This window comes from Panulirus ornatus, chromosome 64 (assembly GCF_036320965.1).
Source record: "Panulirus ornatus isolate Po-2019 chromosome 64, ASM3632096v1, whole genome shotgun sequence".
Taxonomy (NCBI): domain Eukaryota; kingdom Metazoa; phylum Arthropoda; class Malacostraca; order Decapoda; family Palinuridae; genus Panulirus; species Panulirus ornatus.
In genome coordinates this window covers 22634348-22648562 of record NC_092287.1, presented here as the reverse complement: position 1 = coordinate 22648562, position 14215 = coordinate 22634348, and the positions used below count along the sequence as shown (strand labels likewise).

General features: G+C 39.7%; 1 protein-coding gene across 2 annotated transcripts; it reads right to left on the bottom strand.

Annotated features, from left to right (window-relative positions):
• Positions 1–5451: 5451 nt before the first annotated feature.
• Positions 5452–12411, bottom strand: LOC139746093 (uncharacterized). 2 transcript variants are annotated; one of them, XM_071656929.1, is made up of 4 exons: positions 12222–12400; positions 10789–10941; positions 9163–9700; positions 5452–6765 (listed from the first exon to the last, which is right to left on the bottom strand). In XM_071656929.1, exons 3-4 carry the CDS (start codon positions 9617–9619, stop codon positions 5750–5752), a joined length of 1473 nt encoding a protein of 490 aa, XP_071513030.1. In that variant the 5' UTR covers positions 9620–9700; positions 10789–10941; positions 12222–12400; the 3' UTR covers positions 5452–5749. The 2 variants fall into 2 exon arrangements, with proteins under 2 accessions (XP_071513030.1, XP_071513031.1); XM_071656930.1 differs by lacking the exon at positions 10789–10941 and having other exon boundaries at positions 12222–12411.
• Between the last annotated feature and the right edge of the window lie 1804 nt (positions 12412–14215).

Sequence of the window (14215 nt, the reverse complement as noted above, 5' to 3'; positions counted from 1 at the left end):
GAGCGGCCAGCGTCCCCAGCGAGTGTGACCTGTCTGATAAAGATAATCAGATCAAGAACCTCCGACCCAGCTCCAATTGCCCAGATGGCAGACAGCTTGGATGCAAAAGGGAAATACCATATTTCAAGAGTCTGCTCTAGTTCCACGAGAGAGAGAGTTGGGCAACAGTCCGGGTGAAAGGGGAAATGAAACACGATAAATTCCCAAGTGCACTTTCATGTCATAATCACATCATCAGTGGAGATACAAGAACGAAATATAACCGTCATTATGTGTGTATGTATATGTGTGTGTGTGTGTGTGTGTGTGTGTGTGTGTATGTATATGTGTGTGTGTGTGTGTGTGTGTGTAAAGGATAGCCATATGGTTTTCGTCACTGTACCCCGCACGAAACATGGAGCCAGACCAGCCAGCTGGTCGACGGAGGCAAAGAAATTCCACAGCTTCACTGACCAAAGGAAAAAAAACACAAAGGAATTACGTTGACGGGAGGTTTTGATGCCACTCTTGTTCATTGAGAGTTGAACAGCCACGCCAGATGTATGTGAGCGACGCTGTATCCTAGGGCGAATTTATACATCATCCCCAGTCGATACGAAATAGCTGCTGACAAGAAAAAGAATCAATATATCTATACCACACACACACACACACACACACACACACACACACACACACACACACACTCCAGTCTCTGTGGATCCAGACTTTGTGATATTAATCATGTGTGGGTTTCCAAGATAGACTGGGGGATATACCCAGAATGAACAGTGTGTAATGAAACCATTTGCCTAGGTAGTTAAGTCGCCGGAGACTCGTACAGAGTTGGAGGAAGTGGGAGGGGAAAGATAACGAATTGCAGAAGAAGCAAAGTTGGATCGGATGGAGATATTATCATGGCCAGATGACCTCCAAAGGTGGGAGGCTGGAGAGCCAAGGGGGGAGGGAAGGAGCCGCTGTCACAGTAAGCACAGGCGTCACCCTGGCGACGGAGACGGAAGTGGGAGATGTAATACAGGAAGTAAGGCAGTGGGGAGGAAGGGGTGACCTTGGACAGTTGGGGGTCTGAGAGACGACAGAAGACAACAAAGATGATTGTCAACAAGAGGGAAGATTAGATGATTTCGTATTGCGAATGTCGCGGAAGTAAATAGAGAAAGAACCAGGGCCAGGAAAAAAAAAATAGGACGTGCGTCTTTCACATTTGGGTGGGTTTCTGCCTCCTGATGGGGGTCAATTGGGTTCTGGGTACTGACCAGCGGTGCTGTCTTCAAGGTACCTTCTGGGCAGCACCGGAGAATGGTAAGGTTGTCGTACATCCGTGAGTCTTTGGTTGAATAGAGAGGAAAAAAAAAAAACAAGTATAGAATAAGATGTGTAAGTCAGGTGTTGCCAAGTGTTGCGTATAAGATAGAATGTGTATGATTGTGGGCTTGAATGCCAGCAACCCATATGTAGATCAGGCCAAAGAGTAGGTAAGGAAAAAAGAAAAAAAGACAGCAACTTGATTCTGGAAGGGGATGGTGACAGTTATTATTATGCTTAGACAACATGAAAGTAATCGATTTTACTATCTATTTTGAGTTTCTTTCTTCTCTCTAAAACCTTTATTTTATCGCAAGTCCCCCATGCACATCACATTTCCAAGGGCCTCGTGTATAGATACAGAAGGGTCATACCTTCCTATTTGGATTTCAGATCGTAAACTTCAATTACTCTCGATTTTGAGTGGCTTGTGTTCATATTTTAAAATAAAGGAAAAAAAAAAAAGTTCTGGAGATGCGGGGCATCGATCCCCGTACCTCTCACATGCTAAGCGAGCGCTCTACCATTTGAGCTACATCCCCGTGGTAACGTGGAGGTACAGAGTTACTTATTGTCCATTTAAGGAGTCGCCTCGACCCGCGAAAGCCCACACGTCTCAGATGAACCATAGAAAACGATTCAACTTTCTGTATTTAAAGAAAATTTATTAATGCTAAACTGAAACTATAGTATTTTTTTCTCAAATTTAGTATTTTCCACTTCACATGATCGCATTGTCCCAGTCACAATTAAAAAGTGCTTGAATATTCCAGTAATCAATAACATTATGACTTAAGAAAATCACGAACGATGATATATTGATTTGAGAAGAGATGCCCTCTGCGTTTTTGCCATCATATTACAAATTAGGAATGCAAGACACTATTACTTTGTTCATTTCTTGCATACATCGTTGTGGCTTGTAGCACTTCTTTAGCAACTTTTCTCGTATCCCGAAAAACCTTTCAGTACTGTTTGGTCTTGCAGCATAATGGCTATTCCTTTTGTATCATTCCCTGTGTCAAATCGTCCATCCCACCTCAAGCCCAAACCATGTCAAAGATCACTAGGTCTTCTTTTATGTCTTTCCCGTGTACATGCGCTCCCCCTAAGACCCTGGAATATAAGTGATAAAGGAAACCATCTGAATACTACAAGACCTCGAGTGAGAATTTATTTTGGCAACTGTGATGTAGACACAGTGATGGTTTGAGCAGAATTGTTAATCTGAAGGTTTGCAATGCGCCACATTCCTTCTTGTTATAGACAGTGTCACGGTTGTTCTTTGTTTTTTAAAGAGGTTCATAATGTCGACTTCTAGAGTTGATGTATTGCATTCTTAGATTGACTGCCTTAAAGATCAAGTTCTTCAGGCATTCTTCTCATAGAAGTTTGCACCCTCTGGACAGTTGTACTAACATGGTCAAAGATAGTGTTAGAAATGAGTGATGTTAGTTCCTTTTAAAAGGATGCTATTATTAAGGGAGATCCCTCCAGTAATTCTCTTTATCAAATGGCCTAACAACTCCTCAACAACTTTGTATTTTAACATTTCCCTATTGAGGCAGGTGGAATCGAAGTCATAACATTGGTTTTCAGTGCCTGGAGACACATTTTTCATTTTCCTACAACGAAGATTTTTTTCTCTCTCCTTTAGACTGGTTTCTGAAATTTAATCATTACTAGTGCTCCTAAGTGCATGGGGTACCGATAGTGCTAGAGACTAATCTAATTAACCTTTTCCTATGGCCATTCCCTTGAGTGAGTTCCGAAAGGGAATGGGCATTAGAGATATGGATAGATAGAATAGAAAAGCCAGAGCAACATATGAGGTTTGCAAAGCTGAAGAGTTCATGGAAAATTCTGTACCAGTATGCAACTTCATCGATACTATTTTCAAGACATGCCTTTACATCATTCAGGCAGAAATAGTAAACAATACCAATAATTCAAACTCATTCTATAAAAAAAATGATGAATTACATACTTGTTGCCCATTATTTCAGCATCAGTGTGCTCTTTCATCCTATGTCATATGTCTTCTAAATAAGCTGATTAATTAGGAGATGCACTTTGTTACTTAATCCGAGTGAAGTTACATGCTATCTATAGAGTTTTAAGTGAACTAATAACCCAGTAAATTAGTGCAATTACACTTCATTCTTACATATCTGTGCATTAAGGGAAGGTGAAAGTTACACTCATGGGGCCCAACTCTTAACCCTTCTTTATGGTCATACATTTATGCCTCTTGACACTTTTACCATTCACTGTTTCTTCACTATGTTCCACTCATCCACCATTCTCTTATGATAAAAGTATTTTTTCACATCATTTCCAGTTTGTTTCTTACATAGTTTCTGATGTCCACTACTTGATCTTAAATGAAATCTCATTTACCTGCACTAATTGTTCCTCAAGGTGGCACAAATAACAAGCTTTCCAATGTTAATAAAAGACTGACATTATGCCAATGGTCTGAAAACAAAGAAACATTAAATAATAATCATTATGAAAAAAGTTCTTATCAGGTACATTAATGCAAGGCACTGCACTTTTGTGGGGGATCTGTGTATATCCTTGTTGTTTTGCCTACTAATCTTTACATCGTTCATTGTTGATTCCTTACCACACTCACTTCAGCTATTCTGCTTGGAATTTGTTGCTTTTGCTTTTCATGGATTCTGATTTTGCCACCATAGTGAGCATGTCAGAGTGAGCTAAGAATTTAAAATATCAAATACTTCAGCACCCTTGGCATGGTTTGAGGGTGTAAAAAGATTTTTGGAAGCCGTATATATATACCTCAGCAACCCCTTGGGAATGAGAATGGAGTAATGCAGAAAGACAAATAAAAATACTACACATTTTATATTTTCCTTAGCTCAGTTCAGATTGGGATGGAAAGCTATTATAGCAACACTGAGAGGATAGAATTTAATCAAAAAGGAAAATTAATTAGGCAGAGCAATACTGTACACATGAGCCATCATGATACTTCCTAGCCACAGTGAAGCACCACAAAGGAGGAAGGAATTAGTCAGAACTCATTAGGTGTTTGTAAACCTTACTTTTCAAGGTAGAAAAGTTTCAGGAACAATAAAGATGAAAGGAAAAGAATTCCACTGCAGAGTTTGTTGAATGAATAGTTGCATTGTGAGGGAGGGGGATTAATTATTCCAGATCATTAAGGAGAGGGGGGGGGGAGGAAAAAGGGCCTTGCTACATCAGAATCTTCTCCAGTGGAACTTAACCAATTCCTTTAGTGTAAGTTTTTTTTTTTCACAATGTGAAATGTTCAAGTATATCTTACTAAGAGAACACATGAAAGTTTTCAATACAACAAACAGCAGATGACAGAAATAACAGAAATTTCAGGTACTTCCAGTCAGGGAAGTTTGTCCACTCTTCAACAGTATGCTTTCCTATCTTGGTAGCATCATATCCAGATATGGAGAGCAGGCATACCAGTACATGATGACACCCAGAAAAATAATTTAAAACTCTTCAATCTGTGTTTCAGGACATAAACTATGCCAAGGATAGCAATACACCTTATGTTAACTAAGTTAAAATCACCTACATAGCAAGGTTAAGTGAAGAGGGCAATACTTCAAGTCAGAAAGTAAAACAGTGGTAAAAGAGTTGTACATAATTAGAGGAAATTTGGGGGAATTATTTTTCAAACTGGATTGCTATTTCCCACGTTAGTGAGGTAGCACCAAGTTCAGACAAAGAGAGGCCACATTTGTTCCCATCAGTTCTCTAGCTGTCATGTGCAATGCACTGATACCACAGCTCCCCTATCCACAAACAAGCCCCTTTATATGGTTTCCCCCAGTTGCTTCACATGTCATGGTTTCCTCCAGCTGCTTTACATGCCATGTTCAGTCCATTGACAGTTTGGGGATTCAAGATCCACAAGGCAAGCTATAGGTTATTGCCTCAAAGTCCAGATGGTATCCAGATTTTTGCCAATAACCATTATTTCTGAATCTTATCCCTGTTGATCAGCTGAAACCGATTCAAACAGGGTTTCACAAATTCCTGTTTGTGGCATGCTTGCAAATTCAAGACTACTCAGTTCACCATTATTGATTTTCACACCATCATTGGTTGAGCAGGAGATAGTTACTATACAGGTAGTTTGACTTTTTGCTTTATTAAGCTGATGCTGTGTTTAGAAAACAAATCTTTGGCACAGGTCTCTCCTTTTCATTGCCAAGTAAAAACATATGCAGTAAAACCATTAACCATGAAATCTTCAATACTTCATTGGGAGACTTGGAGAACAATAACCTGACTGGCCAACAATATAAAACACAAAGAGGAACAACAAATTTTTTCAGGGCAAGTTCCCTATATCCTTTTAACACATTTAGGACTTTCCAGACCATCTGAACATCAAAACTTTTGTGGAATCTAAAATACTGCTACACTGTTTTTATTTAGTAAATACATTTAAATGACTCTTCTTAACTTCTATACTTACATTTTTCTCATCTACAAGATCATCAATATTTCTATTTGAACAGAGAAGAATGACAGAGTTCCCATCTGTATCTCGATGTAACACTATATTCTGCTGGTTTATATTTGTGGTTTCAGGAACTTCTGGAATAACTTCTATGTGTTTTTCATTTTCCACCGTTCTTGCAACATTATCCAAATTCTCACTTAAATTTCTTAATGCTGTATCTGTGACTAATCCTGATGCCAGTCTAGATATTCTTTCAATTTTGGCTTGAATTTCATTTCTTAACTGTTTCACATTTTCCATATTTTCACTGAATACCATACTCCGTTGTGAATGTGTCTGGACAATCAAAGTTGGGTAAGAATGATCGGCCTCTGCCAAATCTGCTTCCACCTCAATTTCATTATCTACACGTAGACTCATATTCGAATCCCCTTCTGATCTCACTAAAAGGCATTTTGGTATCTTCCTCAAGAAAACCCGACGACTACCTCCTACAAGTCCTTTCCCACGAGTCATAAAGAGATTTTGTCGAACAGAGATATTACGAATGTTAGCATACTTCAGTAGTTGGTGACGATGAATAGGCATGCGTGTTTTCATGATGGCAATGATCTTTGCTGCAGGAAAGCCTTCAAGGATAAGATCCTTGATCATGTCCCTTTCCTCATCATTCATCCTAAGATGAGAACCATCTTCATCATGACCATAGTGAGTTCTACAAAAATGAACTGTGGCTCCTCCTTCCTTCATGAACATCACTTCCATAAATGAAGTGCACACAGCATTGATCTTCATACTACCTTTCTTCACGAAGCGAGGCCTTGATATCGCTGACTTAGAGTCTGTGGACTTGACAAAACCACTGCGTCGACAACGTAAGAAAAATTTTAAATCTCCTGACACCATTGTCTTTGCTGATGTCTGTGCAGAGTATGATGCCCGACACCGCTCCTCTGCCTCTTTCTTCCATTTCCAAAAATCTGAAAAAATATAATTAAAGATTTACTAGACTGAAAACTTAATTGCCTTTTTCTGCTGCTGCAGCAAGAAGGCTCTAAAAGTTTTCCCGTCAAAGAATTAGCAGCAAAGCTCAAAACTGCAGGATAAAGAATTCTAAACATCAGTTTGGCTTCCACAGAAAAACTCACCCTAAGTAAAAAAGAATATGGAAAAAGAATGAGGGATGCCATGAAAAGTATGAAAGGGAAGACAGAGATAAGGATTCAAAAAAAAAAAGAGGTGAGTACATGTAAGAGAAAATACTTACAAGAGGACACTTTCAAAAGACTGTATGGAGTCTAAAAATGTGAAAAAGATCATAAGCAAAGGTGCTACTAATTACTGCCATCCCCTGTATAACAAAAACTCACTGGGCAAAATTTTGCCTTTATGAAATTTGAGACGTGCCACTTTACAGTCTAATGTTCAACTACCTAGAAAAGCAAGGCTGTGGGCCCCTATGATGATATGGATCCCATCCACGAATATCCCTCCATGTTCTTTATAGTACTTCATAGAGAGAGAAAGAGGTATAACACATTACTAAAATTGTATACATTCTTCAAAAGGCCAAGGCAAACCTCTGCTCCACCTTAAGTTGCAACAGTTTCCAGAATCAAATAATTGAAGTCATTCCTGGTAACCCTCGCTCCACCTTATTCCACTCCACTACCACCTTAAGCCCTCATTACCAGATTTTCTGCTTAGTTTTTCCCAAATACTATCTACATTTATACATGTAAGTCTCTGGTAAAGTAGTTCTTAGAATATGTTGCTGCATGAACCTTCTATAATGAGTTAGATGTGGAATATTAGTGCTTAGGAATATAACCCCTTGCCCTTCATATAACGACCAACAATTTTTTATGGAACTAAATTTCACATAAAGACCAATTTTTCACGGACATAACCCCATTATTACTGGGGAGGGGGAGAGAGTGGCTGTACATAATTTAAGCAATCCCCTAAAGACACAACAGCATCCTACATACAGAAATGTGGAAAATTTCATTCTGTTCCTCTTATGATAAAGCATTACACCACAATCATCCCATTCCACTCATCTCACAACCTCTCCTCTAACTTTAATTCATATCTTTCCACCTCAGTTTCTGAAGCTCATTTCATTCACTTAATTGTTTTCTGAACAGCCTTGATTTGTCTCCTTTAATTCATATATGCCATCATCTTTACTTTTCTGTTCTGGATTTTATAATCTACAGTCTCTGCCCTCCAATCATTGCTACTTTATGTCAATGTCAACTTCCCCTTCCAAACTCCTTTTCTCCTCCATCAACTTTCTTAATTCTTCATTCCACTATGCTGTACTTTTCTTTCCACAACCTATTCATATAATGCTGCACATCTCCAAAGCGGTTTCTAACAATACATTCTTATACTACCCTCACATCACCTCAACCTCAACAAGTACTCTTTCATATCTTTCCAGCTTTTCATTTAACTTTTGCTTAGTTTAACATTTTCAAGCCTCAACTCTTCCACTTTCACCTTCCTCAAGGAAGGGGAGGAGGATAACAAGTGTACCTCAGGGTTTTGGATATCCTATCCCTATCCTTTTTGCTTGTCTTCAAGGCACGGATAGGTGCTAAGGCCTCTACTTCTACAAATAATCCCACAAAAGGTGGACGTACCCTCAGAGAAAAGCAGTTTACCTGCAAACACTTTCTCTTGCTCAGCAAGAGATGCAGGACAGTGTGGGTGAGGAGAATGTAAGATCAGTAACTTTGGTGTCTGACACTAGGTTGAGGGGAACAAAGTGGAATGTATGAAATCAGGCCTGTGCAAAATACATGTGGTTATGCAAAAGAGGTGTGGCAAAGTAAATGAACAATAAGATATGTGGAAAGATGTTTGACTGCATGTGTAACAGTGAAAGATTTATATTTGCAAAGAGGTTAAGGATGTCAATAATAGTTACATATGTGACATATACTGATAGAGATGAAGTTAAGGTTGCCTTCTCAAGAGAACTAGAAAGAACAAAAGAGAATGTTGATACAGGACACAAACTGTGCATATGATAGATATCTTAAATGCACAGGTGGGAGACAATGTGGTGGAGAGAGTGACTGGTGTGTCTGGGGTCCCACATGTAAAGAATATGGATACCTAAGAATGACTTATTTGTTTCTGGTAAAATACTGTGACAGGCAGTGTGATGTGCAGTGTAAGAGAGGGTTGGGAACAGTTTGTCATATTATATGGCAGGAATGTGTGCATGACCTTTTACTGTAGATGGTACATGACAATAAGCAAGAATGAAAATCTTAATAAAAAAACAAGATATCTGAGCACTTTAAAAAAATTACAAGGGCTATAATGATTACTTGTAAGATGAGCTCAAGAGGGCTTCCTACCATCTTTTTGTTGAAAAGTTACTTTCTCACACTGGAATTTCATCTTGTGTGCTCGGATCAAGTGAGAAATAAGTCGAGCGATGCGGTTTCCACGGAAGTCACATCCAGGTTCCAAACATGGCATTTTGGCTCGACTCTGAGCAGATAAGTTGTGCTTGACTCGTAGATGAGTAGATAAGCTACTTTTATTCTTGTATGTCTTACTGCATATGTGGCAAATGGTGCTTTGCTCATCTTCTTGTGACATGTCAATGACTTGGTTCTTTTCCATGGAGCCATCCTGAACACTGTCATTTGGGTCATCATCATTCTCACAGTACATATAAGCAGAATCTCCCATACTTGTCAGCTCCTCTAAGATTATTGCTGGTTCTGTTTTAATATATGGCTCCTGGTCAATGCTGAAATTATTTCTAGGTGACAGCATCTTACTGGATCTCCCAGAGTCATCACCCATTTTTGATATGTGTCACAGACTTGGTCTGAAAGTCATTAAGAGAGGGTCACTTCTAACATTTCTCCATTCCGCATTCAAAACCTGTAAGAGAAGATTCCCATTATGTAAGGTCAAAACTATAAAGTTCTACAATACCTTCATGCAGTGCATTCTACTATAGTGACTGAAAGAATCATAGGGCAAGGAATTACTGGTAAATATTGTGATCATTAATATTATCAGATATAATGTTTAAGTTTACTGCTTCTAACAGCTTTCATGCAGTCTGCCATTATGTTGGGGTTAAAAAGGAAGAATGCAAGAGACTACACACAGTTGTAAGAAACTCCCGCAGGTTATTTGGTTAAATTTTTCAAGAATGCAGTGAAAGTTTTAACAGAAATATTTACATAAAGTAAACCCCTATAATAGTTGGCCTCTGAACCTGCTTTAGGGACCTTTTTCCAAATGGAAAGATGGCCTGCCTGTTCCCTTGACCCATCCATCTTACTTCTCAGTACAGTTATGTGGGATGATATCCATCCATGAAAAATTATGATGTAGTCCAGAGACCTGAAGTGAATGTCCATTTCTACTTGCACCTTTCACTTTTAAGCACATCATCCTGTTAGCCATACTTAGTGCTAAGCTCTAACATAACTGTACAGTCCTTAGTATACAACAGTAATCAGCACTCTTCTAAACTAACTTGATGTTAGACCCAAACATGACAAAAAAAAAAAAAAAATCATAATTCTGTTTGGGGCTCTAATGGGTGTCATGACGTGTACTGTTCCATCTGGCATTAAGAAGAGTAAGAACCTACTATATGTCATGAAATATAATGGTCTTACTGGGCATCATGAGTTGTGAGGATCCTACTGTTTGTGTAATTCTACTAGTTGTCATGACATGTGAGTTTCCTACTAGTTGTCATGAGTTGTTAGAGTCCTGCTGGGTGCCGTGAGTTGTAGTGCACTAACGGTTGTCATAAGTTGTAACAGTACTGCAAGGAGTCTTTTGGTACTTTTTCTTCCTACAGTAACTCGTTGAAAATTCTGATAATCAGAAATGCCATTAGTCTGCTTCCTTCAGTATTCTAGAAGAGGTTTAAAGGCACTAATGGATGTTGTGAGGTGTAAAGACACTACCTGGTGTAAATAAATATGAGTAGGATGGGTGCAACGTACATGTTGAGAGATGTTAAGACTAGTCCAGTCACTTTTAGTGAGGCAGTAATCAAGACCAGCGGTCTTGGCAAGGAGTACAAGATGGTTCTGGGCACTAACGCTCTTTGGCTGGGATGATTCTGTTGCCTTTCCAAGCCCCTAAACAGCCCAGCCCTGGAGATTTAGAAGGGTATCCAGTAACAGGATTTATCAAAAAAATTCATTAGAAATATCAAGATTAATTACAGAAAAAGTAAAAATCAGGTAAATTTTCCATATCTGTTGCTATATAAACATTTAACTTAAGCATGCTTTACAAGCTCAGCTTATCGTGTTTGTTGACTTTTGCTGACTCATACAGCTTCATCTCTTCTGTGCCACCACCCCCAGGCTACTGACACAAAAAGGGCTTTTCCCCTGGGATAAGAGTTCAACATCTGCTGAATCATTACCACTACATTTAGTGCCCTTATGATCATCATCATTTAGCCACTAAATGAGGTGGGGTGTTGCCTGGGCCTTACCTTTCCCTCGGTCTTATATACGTAACTAAACACGGATTCTTTTCTGGTGCTAACTCTACTTGCTTGTGATGTAAGGCAAAATGTTACTAAAGCATACTTTTCAGTTCAAGTTTCATCAGGAAAAGGCAACCCATGCAAGAAAGGCTAGGGTCCCCATGGGGTAAGACGTGCAACTTGGGGTAACTACATATATCAGATTATTTCCTGGCGCTTCTTGTATTTGCTTAAGCCATTAGGCACCTCTACAAATCTAAATGAGGGTGGGAAAGTGTAATCCATACATGTACAACCATGGCCTTCGTACTATAAAACATATTACTACAGCTAACGTATTTTAAAAGGTTAATAACAAACACATTTGTTCATCCTGGTTGGTTTGGAATACTTTTTACATGCTTGTTCAAGACCTTTCTATATTTCTCTGCTTCACAGTCCATCATGTTGGTCGTAGTACATGGTAAACAATGTATTTAACCTATGAACGGGTAAACTATATCGTTTTCTCTTAGTTTGTACAACAAATTGTGACTTTAGTGGTAGTAATTTCCAGAGTCTTCCAGCCCCACACGTTACCAGCGACCAATTATTTATTATAAATCAGAAACTGAGACAGCCATGGCGTCACGTTTGCACATACATTATATACACCACACATGCAGTAAATACACCACACACATACATCACTACACGTGAATTTGGATGATTGTTAACCCATTACAGTAACAAGGGCAGGTCATCCCCCACCCCCCTTGAGTCCATGTGGCCTCCTCTGCCCTACCCCAACAGAACCTTGAGGTCAACACCAATCCCAACATGTCGGCAAAATAACCACTCCTTTCTTTTTTTTCTCTCGATGTTCACTTCCTGTTCCTTTGTGACGCTTAAGTCGGTTTCCGCTGTAGATAAGCCAGCAGTTCCACCCATGCTTACCTCAGCGTCACACACGGGTGCGTGTCCCTCCTCCGCGTCACGTCCCTCACCGTCCGTCACACCACCTCGCCACCACCATTTCCTCTCCTCAGCTCAGGATTTGTTTACTATTTATAATTCTTTCCTCCATATAGCTGGCCGAGGCGCACGGGGAACACACGACTCCTCGCTCATTGGTTAAACGTGGCTCAGAGGCAGTGTACGACTCCTCGCTCATTGGCCGTTGTAGCTCAGGGCTGGACACACGACTCAGCCCATTGGTGGCACAGACTGACAGTGGATCCGTTCGTATACTGACGGATGGGATGATTATATATATATATATATATATATATATATATATATATATATATATATATATATATATATATATATAATTACTATACTTTGTCGCTGTCTCCCGCTTTAGCGAGGTAGCGCAAGTAAACAGATGAAAGAATGGCCCACACACGCAAATATACGTACCTATACATCTCACCATATATATATATATATATATATATATATATATATATATATATATATATATATATATATATATATATACACAGACATATACATATATACACATGTACATAATTAATACTGTCTGCCCTTATTCATTCTCGTCGCCACCCTGCCACACATGAAATAACAACCCCCTCCCTCCCGCATATGCGCGAGGTAGCGCTAGGAAAAGGCAACAAAGACCACATGCGTTCACACTCAGTCTCTAACTGTCATGTATAATGCACCGACACCACAGCTCCCTTTCCACATCCAGGCTCCGCAAAACTTTCCATGATTTACCCCAGACGCTTCATATGCCCTGGTTCAATCCATTGACACTACTTCGACCGCTATACCACATCGTTACAATTCACTCTATTCCTTACACGCCTTTCTCCCTCCAGCATGTTCAGGCCCCGATCACTCAAAATCTTTATCACTCCATCTTTCCACCTCCAATTTGGTCTCCCACTTCTCCTCGTTCCCTCCACCTCTGACACATACATCCTCTTGGTCAATCTTTCCTCACTCATTCTCTCCATGTGACCAAACCATTTCAGAATACCCTCTTCTGCTCTCTCAACCACACCCTTTTTATTACCACACATCTCTCTTACCCTTTCATTACTTACTCGATCAAACCACCTCACACCACATATTGTCTTTAAACATCTCATTTCCAGCACATCCACCCTCCTCCGCACAACTCTATCTATAGCCCACGCCTCGCAACCATGTATCATTGTTAGAACCACTATTCCTTCAAACATACCCATTTTTGCTTTCCAGGATAACGCTCTTGACATCCATACATTTCTTCAACGCTCCCAGAACTTTCACCCCCTCCCCCACCCTGTGATTCACTTCCGCTTCCATGGTTCCATCCGCTGCCAAATCCACTCCCAGATATCTAAAACACTTCACTTCCTCCAGTTTTTCTCCATTCAAACTTACCTCCCAATTGACTTGTCCTTCAACCCTACAGTACCTAATAACCTTGCTCTTATTCACATTTACTCACAGCTTCCTTTCACACACTTTACCAAACTCGGTCATCAGCTTCTGCAGTTTCTCACCCAAATCAGCCACCATCACTGTATCATCAGCAAACAACAACTGACTCACTTCCCAAGCTCTCTCATCCACAACAGACTGCATACTTGCCCCTCTCTCCAAAACTCTTGTATTCACCTCCCTAACAACCCCATCCATAAACAAATTAAACAACCATGGAGACATCACGCACCCCTGCCACAAACCAACATTCACTGAGAACCAATCACTTTCCTCTCTTCCTACGTGTACACATACCTTACATCCTCGATAAAAACTTTTCACTGCTTCTAACAACTTGCCTCCCACACCATATATTCTTAATACCTTCCACAGAGCATCTCTGTCAACTCTATCATGTGCCTTCTCCAGATCCATAAATGCTACATACAAATCCATTTGCTTTTCCAAGTATTTCTCACATACATTCTTCAAAGCAAACACCTGATCCA

What these genes read in the sequence shown, in the direction of transcription:
- LOC139746093 (XM_071656930.1), bottom strand. Translation starts at nt 9,619, where the DNA reads ATGGGTGATGACTCTGGGAGATCCAGTAAGATGCTGTCACCTAGAAAT. An exon ending in AACTTTTCAACAAAAAGATG is followed by an intron (nt 6,766 to 9,162) that starts GTAGGAAGCCCT and finishes ATATTTTTTCAG; the next exon opens with ATTTTTGGAAATGGAAGAAA.